This window comes from Botrytis cinerea, chromosome 16, assembly GCF_000143535.2.
Source record: "Botrytis cinerea B05.10 chromosome 16, complete sequence".
In the NCBI taxonomy this organism is placed as follows: Eukaryota; Fungi; Ascomycota; class Leotiomycetes; order Helotiales; family Sclerotiniaceae; genus Botrytis; species Botrytis cinerea.
The window spans coordinates 1832066-1844745 of NC_037325.1; the positions used below are offsets into that span (position 1 = coordinate 1832066).

Genomic DNA, 12680 nt, shown 5'->3' on the forward strand with positions numbered 1-12680 from the left:
TCCCTTCTTTCCCTTTTCTTTTTCTCAAAGCATTATTCCAAAGCTGAGTATTCCCATTATATCCCTTCACTTCCCTATCTTTTCCTCAATTCCTTCCAAGTCACTTGCTAAAATTATCCAGTGCACAGTGGGGACATTGGCAATCTTCAGCTCCAATGCTGCTTGTACCTTGATTGATCTCATGACCCATTGCTCTTCTAAAGGTCTCCTTGGAAGTAATACAGGCGTGAGAAACTCTGTTCTTTTGGCCACATGAGACCGATGGTCTTATCTGAGAATTTTTGGACATGTTGGCTTGTGGTATGTCGGCTTGTGCCATTCGACTTTTTTTGCACGGGAAATGTGGTCTGGATGATTGTGAGGTAACTTGCATCGTCTTGTTTTACATTGTCACATTCATGGTTTAGAAGCTTGTGGGGAAACTTGCATCTTCTTGTGTTTTTTTTCTTTGGGTTTTTTTTACACACTGCACGTTGAACACTCTGTGGTTTAGAAGCTTGTGAGGCAACTTGTATCTTCTTGTGGCTCACCTGATTATTTGTGGTTTAGAGGCTTGCGTGGCAACTCGCATCTTCTAGTGGATCATTCTTACGAATGGTATAGAGATATGAAAGGAAACTTTCATTCTCTTTGACTTAACTTCCATTCATATGGCTGATCAGGTTATGTAAAAGCTTGAGAGGAAACTTTCATCTTTTGGTGGTTTGGCACAAGAGTGTTTTGTGGTTTGGAAGTTTGAGGGGCAAGCTTCATCTTCTCTTGCATTTCTTTAAGCGAAGTGTGATATAGAAGTTTGTGAGGCAACTTACATCTTCTTGTTGCCTATTATCTTTCGGGTTGTTACAAGTTCGCATTGAGCTTCTTGAGATGTAGAAATTTGGAAAATGATGGGCGGCGAACCATCAACAGTTCAGCTAAGTGTGGGTTCTGGGGGCCATTGGGATTGGAGTCTTTTACTCTAACTTGAAGGCCTGCTAATCAGAAATCTTAATCCGGTGGTATTTAATAGATAGCTAGATTCCTACGTGTATGAAAAAAAACTAAATGGGTTATTTTGCATTCGCGGTAAGTTGCTCCTTCGAATCAGCCAAAACCCAAGGGAATCTTGCTGATCTAGCTTACTTCTCATCTTCCACTTCCATATTCCGCCCAGATACAGAAATACGCAATGAATCGTCTAATAATTTGGAATGCGCAAATCCAATCATTTAGAAAATAGTAAGTCTTATGTCCGAGTACCTTCAACAGACGATAGGTCGCTGGCAAAGTGGTTGTTTCTGTTGTCCAAGAACAGCGCTTACAGTTGCTTAGCAACTCGGGAAGATCAGAGGTAGACTACATCTTGGTCTCAGCTTAGATTTCACAAGGCTTTCACTTACGAGGTAGTGCTCACAATTCGTCTTAGACAAGTCCTCTTTGGTGTTTCCATGCAAAGTTTTGTTTTAAAAGAAAAGCATTTGAAGTTGGATTATCAAGATAACTAAAAGCAATATTGACAAGGTTTTTCGATGATACCGCTTTTTGTTAGATGTTAAAGCTCTTCACTAGTGGGCATTCATTTCAGAATTTTGCAAAGAATTTCATCTTAGATATATATTGAAGACATTCTAGTATTATTACTCATGTAGATATTAATGCATTACGTCATTCCATCAACTTCCACCCCTCAAAAATCACAAAAGATAAACAAATTATCTACAAACAATCCGTGGACTATTCATAAATAGCGGGTTATTTATGAACCCTGACAGATAACAAATAACCGGCAGCGTGTATAGGACTTCTGACTAACAACCGACGGCCCGAACTGCTCGCGGATGTTAGAAGAGTACTGTACTATACATACAATTAATATGCAAAACGACGAGCGATAGTTGAATTGCTTGCAATGCTTGAGTTTGAGCTAGCTACAACCTTGCAGTTTGCTGCGTAGTTCGGATTGGTAGAGTTGGACAAGGTATAAGAAGAGTCGATAGTGTAAACATCGGTTCCACTAGTATAACCAGTATTGACAGCATAACTGATATCCCATGAGTCTGTGTACATCGCACAAGCTTGGCCTTGAGCAACACCGTTCAAGTAAAGGATATAGGTATTGATGAATTGACAAGTTTGTATACCACTTGCAGGTGGATGAGCGATATTGAATGCAGTGGTGGCATCGCAAGCTGCTGTGCAAAGACTAATATCGAATGGTGTATCAGTGAAGAAACGAGATCCGAGGTAAGTATCATTCTTGTTGCAATCTAATGGAGCGTTGATAGAAGCGCCTGCAAGGGATGTGGGAGGATTATATCCACTTGGTGTTGGGAATGAATTTAGGTTGTAACCGTTTGATCCTGCAATGACAACACGGAATGTGCTGCGCCATTGACCATCATTGACTGCAGTTTTGGCATCGATTGCACCACCCCAGAAGACGCACTTAACGTTGGTCATGGAAGATGGGTTTGTGCAAGAGGCACCTGGGTCGACAGATGGGTCGCGTTCGAAGTAAATATTGAAGGCATTGCATCCAGCGATGTCGGAACACTTGCTAGCACAATTGTTGGTGTCGTATGTAGGCAATTGTGTGAATCCCATGTACTTCAAAGCATTGTTAGATGCGTTAAGATTAACAAAAGATCTAGTAAAGCCAGGTGGAGTTGCAGCGCTGTTGGCTGCATCAGCAAATGGCTGATAGGCTAAAAAAGAATCTGGATCATCTGTTGCTGGGTTGGTTCCAGTATAGATGGTTGCTGGTTGAGTTGAGCAATCACCATCTCTGACTTCGAGTTGCCCAGCTTCCCGTTTTGTGGCCAATGTAGTTTCTGTTGCCTTGATAGCTGAACTTTTAGTAACAGCAGCAGCGGCAGAGGATGTAGCAGCAGTAGGATTATATGTGACAACCTGAGCAGTGATACCAACTGGTACACTTTGAACAGATTGTACGACAGGATTGAGGGATTTGAAGTCAATCTTCTGAGGACGAGGAGCGGCGTTAGCTCCTGCAACAGTCAATGCCACCAGGGCAAAGTCGGTGAAACGCATTTCTAAGAAAAGAAATCTATTAAGATTTAATAAGGGAGCTTGAATATGAAATCAACGAGAGTGTTTAGCGATTGTTAAGAAGCGAATGGAAAGTTTCGAGAACGAAAGACTGAGCTGAGGATGCTGTGGTGGATGATGGAAAAGAGATAATCTTAAGAGAATATGACATGTACTTATACAAAATAAATTGCAAGACTTTCAATCATGTTCTCGAATCTGAATTAAAATTCTCAAACTGAACTAAAAGTTCAAAGATGCCGATATCGACTTTTCCAATGATAATTGGGGTCCGATGTCCCGGTGCTTGATCTTTCACGGATTGCTTTGAGCTTCTTTGATAGCAAATGGAAGTTTCAAGTTTCTAAGAAGTAGCTATAGCCGTTCCCGAAACTATTGGAATACTAGTCCAAGGTGTGGCGTTGTCACGAAACCAGAGTGCATATTTTTGCAGGATGTCCTGAGTGGTAGTAAACCGCCTTATAAGTTAAAAATAACCTCATCATGTTCATATACTCGTTGACGCTCAATCAAAATAGTGGGATGATGGTGGAGATAAGGACCCTCTCTTCCTCTTTTTTAAAATTATGAGGGGACTGAGGGTCTTTAATACGAGAAAAATCGATTGATTGCGCCAGAATATTGTTTTTAAATTTGTTTGATGTCAAAGAGCCATAGGGCCGAGCACTACATTTTGAGCCGCGACTTTCTCCACATACCAGATAGGCAAGATAGGAACAGTACCATGGCGTCGATCAGATGGGTTTAAACTTTAAACAATAGACAATGCACCGAGATCTTCAGTGCGATTATCTAGTTTCGCAGAAACCAGTCACGAAATGCCGATCGCCGTTGGATCAATATGGTGAGTTTAAACCAACATTCGACTATGTGTAAAGATGCGATATCAAAACATTTCTCCCGGTCCAGTGTTGACAAATACTGCCAAAATTCTAGCGCAACGCACCTTTCTTGTTCTTACTCGTACGACCAAAAAGTATATAACCCCGAGGCTAGCTAGATGCTCATACCATAATAGGGTAAACCGCAAGACGGCTAACCCAAAGTTATCAGTGGGGGTGTTCAATGCTTCCCAGCAGCAAGAGTAACTTGATCCGATCTTTAATTTACACAGAATCTTATCTAGTCAAAGCACCTGGTCTGATCGAATTTCGGAAACAGGGTCCACATGTCAACAATGCAGAAATCTAAATCTGAGTGCTTGGCATTCTCCTTTAGATCTAAGCAATTAACAGAGTGAATTACTAGTTGAAATCTAATCCAATAGGAAAACTTTCGGGCCCCTCACAAATCCATACTCTCACATAACTAGATCGTGATAATTGGTGTACTTGGTATGTGTATGACTCTTTACTATGATATTCGAGGTGGAAATATGATGAGATATGAGTCTGACAGACAGATACAGATGGATTTCAATCCCAAATCGTATATCGTACATTTTCTTGAACTTTGAAGGTTTTAGGGTTTCAACACAGGCTGCAGCAATTGAGAAATCTCTAGTTCGGATAGCTTGTTATCATTTTAGTGAGACAATAATTGCTTCGCACTCAACTTTTCAATAATCTCGGTTTGGAAAGTCTCCAGAAATGTCGAGGAAGCAGTATGACCTCTGTAAGTATCATCCAAGCAAGAAATGACTGCTTCCATATAAGTGGTTCCCATATGATAAGGTATGCTCTTCTTAGCAATACTTAGGAATTTTTCTCTGACCTCTTCTTTATCAATAGTCGTGACATCAAGATTGAGACCCTTTGCTGCAGAGTCAAAGTGCTCTTTTGCGGTCTTCCATGTTGCAATCTCAAGGAGAACTACGCCCAGAGCATATATATCATGAAGTTTGGTAAAGGTCATACGAGGGCGGTCAGGGTGAAGGTAAAGAGCATCGCTATTAGTTGTTCCTTGATAGCGTGCATAAGTCTTTCCTTCTTCTGGCCGCGAGTAACCAAAATCCACGAGGTATGGAGACCTGAGCATAAGACTTTCTTTTAATCGTTGTTTAAAAAAAACGACGGCCCGACTACACACACTTTTGTGAACCCAGCCATCAGCATGGAATACCCCAATACTTTTCGCGATCATTTCGGCTACTTGAAATCGGATGGCTAGTGGAAACCGTTCACCTTGTTTTGATGATTTGATGAGTTCGTGAAGAGATATTGGTTGAGATTGAAGAGCATGCAAGGGGTAGCCAAATACAAAGGCATATCGCTCTTTATCTGGCTCATGAACGTAAAATTTGAAAGGGAGCGTTCGTAGTTCCGAGCCGGAAGACGATATACTTAGGAGCCCTGCCAGCCGTCGAACATTAATTTTGGTATCAGCATCAGGATAATCTGACGTGGCATCGCAATTTTCCTCCAAGGGTGGATAATGTTTAAGCTCAATCAGAACCGACTCTTGCTCAGCGGTATTGCCTCTTTGGTGCTTCAACTCAATAGTTCCTGCACTCAGTTCGTTGCCATCTGAAGTAGTGCTGACTGTGCATTGCTTCATTTCGTTTTCATCTGTGTAATCATCATCGTTTTGTTCATTAAACTCCATGAGTTTTGCGTGAGGAACCAGTCCCAAAATTTGAGCATCGCGGTCGTTGATTGTGGCCGTAAGTGCATCGATCTTGTTGTCGATCCTAGAGACCTGTGCAGATTGGGCGAGAGGTAAGAGACCTGTCAATTTTTCTGTCTCCCGCCGAAAAGTACTTATCGTGGACTCCAGTCTCTTCTTGTCGTAAAGCGCCCATTTTGCCGATTTAACTGTCAACTTAGTGCCTTCCCTTGTTCGACTGAATAAAGAGTTGAATGATAACTTCTTGGCTGGTAACTTTGCCGGCGGAATCGGGTCGTTTTTGTCGTCTAGAGGAAATTCAATAGTGGGGGTACCATACATGCTGTCGTTAACGTATGGCGAATATTGTAGGTAAAATGGGTCATCTAGTTTTCTGTAATCATCCAAAGACTTCCGGAGTTCCTCTAATATGTCGTAGATCATCGAAGCCCAATGCTACGGGATGTTAATATTGATCAGCATGAGAAGTTTTTTCCTCCTTACATTATCCAGCCCAGGGTCACCAAACATGTTTTTGTTCTTCAAATAATGTCGCCCAAATGATCGTATGCGAAGCAAGTCATATCGCAGATCATGTCTCAACTTCTCACGCTCCTCGTCGCTCGCTCTTGCTGATTCACAGGCTCGATAAATACATCGCGACAGGAGGTAGACTTCTTTGAAGACTGTTATGAGTCCCACAGCCCCGACTGTTATGCTAAAGGGATCCATAATTGCCAGTCAAAATGTTCCACGACTAAAACATAAACAACATGCTGCACCACTGAGTATGTATGAAGATTTCAAGTTCGTGATGCGAAAGGTATCGGGCTTCGAGGGAAATCGACCCCGCATTGAGGTTACGTTATGGAATAACCTTATGTAATTTAGAGACAATCCCTGTCATCTGTAATCCTTCATCAGCAAGGCTGATACGGGGTTTGGAACAGAACAGGTGAATGTGCTATTCACTCAGCGATTGTAATTCTTATTGTGTTTTCCAACCGCCATTGAAACACGCTCGGTCGCTAGCCGATCACGTCTCCGGCGAATCAACACCGTTGACAATAACACGGATATGAATGCATCAAAACAAAATCATCCGCAAATCATGAATCCTGCACAGATGCCCCAAAAGGCTTCTGAAAGAGATTCAACATCAGGTTCAGCATCCACTAATGTTGACTCGAGTTGGGAGATTGCAGATACGGCCGAGAGTTCTAGTACCACCAATATACCCATCTTGGGTGCCGGTGACCCCTTTATGTGGGATGAACAACATACAATTTCCAAATATAGCAATTTCAAGGGATCTGGTGAACCAATCAGTGCTCTCAAAGCTATGAAGGAAGTCTTGGAAATAATTTCGCAGAATGATATTGAAGGTCCACAGTTATTTCGACTTAATAGCGAGTTCAACTTGGAACTTGGAAAAGGGACCCAATTCAGGGTAACGGGTGCATCAAAGGAATTCCGATCAAAGCTCAAGCGTGCTCGGAAGCTCGATAATGTAGAAGCCTCTCAAGAAGAAGCCCTTCTTTGGGACACACTTGATACACTGGCAGACTCTGTTGTAAAACGAGCATTGTGGACTCCGGACCTGACCAATCGTCGATTTCTGTCTGAAGCTCATGGTGAACAGCTTTCACAACAGGATATGGCCAGAGAACTGGAGAGTCAGCTTCGATCAGCTAAAAAGGAAATTGATAAGCTTTGTAACAAAGCATATAGAAAGCACCCTAACATAATTCGACTATGGGGTTGGGGACTCTGCTTGGATACCTTCGAAGCTAACACAACTCTAAATACGCGAATACCTCTGCTTGTAATGGAGAAAGCCACCTGTGATCTCGCTGACTTCTTGGCGAGCTCAAACTATGCTAAAACATCGTTTGAAATTCTCATTAAGATTTGTAGCGATATAGGAACCGGACTGGGAGCTCTACACGCTGGCAATGTGACTCACGGAGACATGAAACCTGAGAATATTTTATTATTTGCTAATCGCTCATTAATAGATGCAGAAGTGGCTTGGACGGCAAAATTATGCGACTTTGGCAATGCCGAGTCAAAATCATGGCAGATATCAACCGACATTGATAGTCTTGATGCATCACGCATGTACTCTTCAAATACAGAAGTATCCGGACATTTTGCATACGCAGGGACCCCAGGTTGGATTCCTCCAGAAGCATACCCCGAGAAAGGTCTCTTTAAGACATTTGATTTTGAAAACTTAAAGCGTTGCGACGTTTTTGTCTATGGACTTATCTTGTGGCGCATATTTCAAGATGACAATGAGCGAGGCGAGTACGATAACAATACCAAGAAACGTAAATCGAACCGTAGACATTTGGTTGATGGAGAAAAGATAAGCCAGTATCTACCCCCATACGATCTCGCATACAAAGATGCAGCCAAATCTATCAAAAAGGCAGCGCATGCCGGAAGGATACCCACATCAGAAGACATGTGGCGGATACTCCAAGTTGTTAGGGCAGCGCTGCAGCCGACACCTAAATACAGAGACTCCCGTCCCTGGAAGTCTTTTGACACGGTATACTATTCAATTGTTCGATCCTTCAACGAGAATCCAATTCGAGATGAAGTTGCAAGTGAGACATACAAAAGACTACACAGAAATGCTAGGCACAATCTTGATATAGTCTCTGCCTTGAGTCTTAGAGCATCGCGTCGGTTGCGGGAGACTCGTAACTTTTACTTCTCGAAGTTGTCAGGTCCATTTCTCACAATATACAGCTACATGATGCTGAAACTTCCATCTACAATTGAAAAGCCGCTAAGGCAAAAAGCTTTCGAAAATTTGTACGCTGTCGCCTCATCCAAACTTTCCCTCGGTTGGAATTTAGGAGACATATCAAAATTAAATCATGCAGGAGAAAGTTGCTACTCTTTCTCGGAGCTATGTTCAACAATTCAACTTCTTTCTGCAAATTCTGACATAGTATATGATTCAGAAGATGCCCATAAGCTTTACGCGCACGCCCGACTGCGTAGTAGATTTAAGGACTGCTGTTGGCAAAGCTGGACCAAAAGTTCAGGGGATTTCAATACAGTAGCGCTATTTTTGTTCTCTACAGACCCTAACGCGTTGAACTTCAGTCTTGAAAATCATCATTCAAGGTTGTTAGTACACCATTGCGGCAATTATCTTTCTACTCTTGCATGGCTGTGTAGGGGAGAGGTGGGTGAGCGGGAATTAAGAAATATAGCCGACTCTGAAAAGTTATCATCTCGTCTTTGGTCCTGGACATACAGGAAAGGAATTCCATTGGAATTTAGACAGAACATTTTTCACCTCTTCGTTGAGAAAGGGTGTTATGTTGGCCCTGGTTTCCGTCAATTTCTAGAAAGCTTGGTGGAAGAATCTGCGTCAATCCACACGAATTATAGTTATATAGTCAGTGCATGCGCCAAAGTCATGCAATTTTCCCCGTTATGTTTGACCTCGAAACCTATTCAGAACCCGATCACTATAGCGACTCGCAGATTTTTTCTTAGGGGAGAATCTCCTGACCAAACTGAAGATGATATTAATGATTACAATACAAGTACGATACTCCACGAAGCAGTGATTGCTTGTTGTTATCCAGCGGTCGAATACTTTGTTCGGTGTTCCGCAATTCCTCTTATGTTACGTGATAGTGCTGGAAAAACGCCACTGGAACTCGCTCTTGAGGCAAGGAAAAGTCATCTAGAGACATGGCAGCTGGTTCACATCGACGCAATAGTGGGAGTTTTCTCCAAAACGTCAAAATTTAATGGCCCAATATCTCAGTTACCTCTGGGATGGAAATCGCTCCAACTTGAAGACGGTGTCGACGTATTTTTTGAATCAACGGTGAACCCAAAAGTTCCATCGTTGACTTTTCAAGCTCCGAAATTCAGCCTTTTGCAAGAAGCTCGGATACCATTGGGATCTCGCAAGTCTGATCATGGAGGACTGACATATAATTTTGATCTGGTACGGTTCATGCACCGCCCCATGTTAGATCGATTGAAAGATGCTCCCATTGTTTTCGGCGATAATTGGTATGAATCTGAATGCCCAGGACTTCATGCCTCTGTGGGAGCCTCCATGAAAAAACTTTGGATTCGAGTGATAATTCAGGTCTTCAATGCTGCTAGATTTGTTCTTTTCCGAAGTTATCTCAATATTCTGCTGATATTTCTACCAATAACCATGTTCCTCTCAAGAGAGAAACATCAAAACACCACTTTATTGGCTATTTCTTTGTTGGCAACGATTCCTGTTATAGGGGGTTTGGAAGCTGCCCTCAAAGATCTCTATCCTGTGTTCCCGTACTCCATTAACCAGACGCTAATCTCGAGAACCGGTAGCTGTACTGCTGAAGTCTTTGTAAGCTCCCTTGCACTTTTTGTATCCATGTGTACTAAGCTAAAGCCGATAGATCGGTATTATAACAATTGACTGGGGGGATATTGAACTCATTAAATATCTTCTTGTTGGTACTGTCATCTGTAATCAACTACTCGTAAGAAACTCCGGCTTTTTTTTTCATACGTATACTGATCTCCTGATTCTTTTGCAGATACCTGGTATTTCATTTTTTGCTGGAGGCATTCATAATATCAGAAATGGGACCACGATGGGCATAGAACAACGATACAACTCAACAGGTCATGGTCTAGCCTCCACACTGGTCGCCATAGCGTCAGTATTTTCGATGATTCTTTTCTTCTTCTCAGAAATGCAAGACATCTCTTCCCCACAAGTAGAAGCAAGCAGCAAGTTTTTATCCGGAGCAATCGCTATCATTTCTCTTGTTCTATTTGTAATATGGCTTATTTTCCGACACTATACTCATATTGACCTTTTGAATAAGGGTTTTCTAGATGGATACGATGATGAGGATAGTCGTCCCAATGTTGAAATTCCTCGTTTCGCTAACGCAATTCTGGCGACTATTTTCATCGTTTTATTGGCAATACAAAGTCGCATTATTGTGGCATCATTACAAACTTTTGACCCGAAGAGCAAACATAATTTGGCTCTTGTTTGTATACCACTTCTTCTTCGCGTTTCTAAACATGTTGAAGCTTTCAAGTCTGCAGTTAGAGATGATATGGATCATACATTGGACTTGACCTTGGGGTTTGCAGTAACCATTGGCCATTTCGTAGGCCCTTTTCTGGTTTTACTATCTTGCTCCATGGGCAAAACGTTGGCTTTGGTCTATAATTTATATTGCATAACAGTCGTTGCACTTAGCAGTCTCACAATAAAGTATATAGTTAAGGATGGGAAATCGAATTGGCTCAATGGGATGTTGATGGTCGTGACGTAAGTTATCTCGGTATTTACGGGTTCTTCTTGCTAAAATTCTGTTTTAGATATACTCTCATCATAGCTTGTGGCATTCTAACGTAGGAATCTACAGCTCAGTATTTTGGGTCGTTGATGAAAGGTGGTTACGAAAACTGTATGTTTGAATATTATGAGATAGAGCATAACATGGTTTTTGAGTCAATTGACTACGGTTATATAAATGTATTATTCCTTGCCCAATTCATTTTCTTCCTCAATTGTTTGATTGGCGTATGCCTCCTATGTGCTGATACATTCTGTGAAGTTGAGGGCGAGAAAGACGGAGAGCTTTAATATGCAAGTTGTTTAACTGTCCTGCCAAGGCGCACAGTTCTACTGAAAGATATCTACTTACAGTATGGCTATAGATGATTACACCTGTATCTAATTCACATATCTAAGAGCTCTCATCAATGCTAGATGTCTTACATAACATAGACTATTCCTCGTTGAAGGTGTTAGGATTGCAGAAGCTTCACATTAGGCAGATGATAGATCATTTGATTCTAAGTTGTAAGCCATGCATAAATTGATCTTCTATCTATATATTGATCCGTCCGCCAGAGAGTCTGCAGCCAAACGGCATGCCTCTACACCCATACAGTAACCAAGAGAGTGCAACTTAGTACTACCTCTGGATTTGTACAGGGATCATGTTTGCCGTCTGGGCAATCAAAATTGAGCATCTCAGGATGGATTATAGTTAGCAATGTTGGCTCTCGGAGTTTCTTGAAATCTCTTATTTTGCTCCGCGTCTGTTCTCTCATCTGCACCAGCCCGTGTAAGCTGATATTCGATCTCTTGGGCGCATTTATTGATTATACTTTGTATAGCACGGACTCTAGTAGAGCTGAGGGCTATCTGGGGCGACCTGAATAAGGGATAACCATTTAGTTGGACAGAAACTTTCAGATCCAGGTTGGATGCCATTATGATATTTGATATTGGGAGCGTTGATGCAGATGTTAGTTGAATTATGGCCGCTCCGTGGCTATCTGGAAGTTGTTGAATATAAAGTTGAAGGAAAATGCTCAGCGGGAACACATTATTATATGAGAGCACAGGGAGACATTTTGTCCTTCGTACCATTAACCGTTATTGAATCTTTGTCGGTGTGCTTACTTGTGAGTTAAATGAAATGCAATGACGCAGTCTGAAAACGACTTCGGATTCACATCTCACACCTTCTCACACCTTTGCTCCGAGTCTGAATGGTTGACGAACAGAGAATGCCAAAAAGGTGCAACGAACATTCTAGAAATCGTCAAGAATGTTAGAGCTTAAGGTGTGAAATTCATAAGTGCTCTCGGAAATCCCACAAGAATTTTTACTAAAAAATACCTTCCGTAACCGCTGCCCTGCCAACTAGAACCTCCAGTTCAAATGACCACATCTGGTAATCCGTGGACAAAACTGCTAGACGACTGATATTAGGTCAAGATGCAAACCTGACGTCGAAGTAGTTCTTTCCGTGGAAGTAATCGCGTCGTAGAATCCAAAAATCCCGGTGCTCATGATCCCTTCAAATTCCGGGTACATATATCGGACTGTATCAGAGCTCGCTCCATCAAGGCAACGTATGGCATTAATTGGACGGATGCTGATTTTCATTCGTTTTAAAGGGGCAAATTTAGGAGAATTAATGAGTTTATTTCGACTAGGTTCAAAAACTCCGTAGAATAGTGTTTGATTTATAATAATACCCTCGAATGTTGCACTCGATGATCATGAGATCAGG

At 41.9% G+C, this 12680-nt stretch overlaps 3 protein-coding genes across 3 annotated transcripts; 1 reads left to right on the top strand and 2 right to left on the bottom strand.

Moving 5' to 3' along the window:
* Positions 1 to 1529: 1529 nt before the first annotated feature.
* Positions 1530 to 3280, bottom strand: BCIN_16g04990 (hypothetical protein). Its single transcript, XM_024698222.1, has one exon. It carries the CDS (start codon positions 3028 to 3030, stop codon positions 1849 to 1851), a length of 1182 nt encoding a protein of 393 aa, XP_024554039.1. The 5' UTR covers positions 3031 to 3280; the 3' UTR covers positions 1530 to 1848.
* Positions 3281 to 4217: 937 nt separating this feature from the next.
* On the bottom strand, positions 4218 to 6427 carry BCIN_16g05000 (hypothetical protein). The gene is made up of 2 exons (XM_001550759.2): positions 6097 to 6427; positions 4218 to 6048 (listed from the first exon to the last, which is right to left on the bottom strand). The coding sequence occupies exons 1-2, from the start codon at positions 6322 to 6324 to the stop codon at positions 4573 to 4575; spliced, it is 1704 nt and encodes a 567-aa protein (XP_001550809.2). The 5' UTR covers positions 6325 to 6427; the 3' UTR covers positions 4218 to 4572.
* Positions 6428 to 6535: 108 nt separating this feature from the next.
* Positions 6536 to 11147, top strand: BCIN_16g05010 (hypothetical protein). Its single transcript, XM_024698223.1, has 4 exons — positions 6536 to 9973; positions 10026 to 10109; positions 10167 to 10918; positions 10969 to 11147. Exons 1-4 carry the CDS (start codon positions 6671 to 6673, stop codon positions 11003 to 11005), a joined length of 4176 nt encoding a protein of 1391 aa, XP_024554040.1. The 5' UTR covers positions 6536 to 6670; the 3' UTR covers positions 11006 to 11147.
* Positions 11148 to 12680: the final 1533 nt, after the last annotated feature.

Excerpts from the sequence above, each read along its gene's own strand:
- BCIN_16g05000 (XM_001550759.2), bottom strand. The coding sequence starts at position 6,324 with ATGGATCCCTTTAGCATAACAGTCGGGGCTGTGGGACTCATAACAGTC. Across the intron at positions 6,049-6,096 it reads GTGACCCTGGGCTGGATAAT|CATTGGGCTTCGATGATCTA; the intron begins GTAAGGAGGAAA and ends AACATCCCGTAG.
- BCIN_16g05010 (XM_024698223.1), top strand. The coding sequence starts at position 6,671 with ATGAATGCATCAAAACAAAATCATCCGCAAATCATGAATCCTGCACAG. Across the intron at positions 9,974-10,025 it reads GCTGTACTGCTGAAGTCTTT|ATCGGTATTATAACAATTGA; the intron begins GTAAGCTCCCTT and ends TAAAGCCGATAG. Across the intron at positions 10,110-10,166 it reads TCATCTGTAATCAACTACTC|ATACCTGGTATTTCATTTTT; the intron begins GTAAGAAACTCC and ends ATTCTTTTGCAG.
- BCIN_16g04990 (XM_024698222.1), bottom strand. The coding sequence starts at position 3,030 with ATGCGTTTCACCGACTTTGCCCTGGTGGCATTGACTGTTGCAGGAGCT.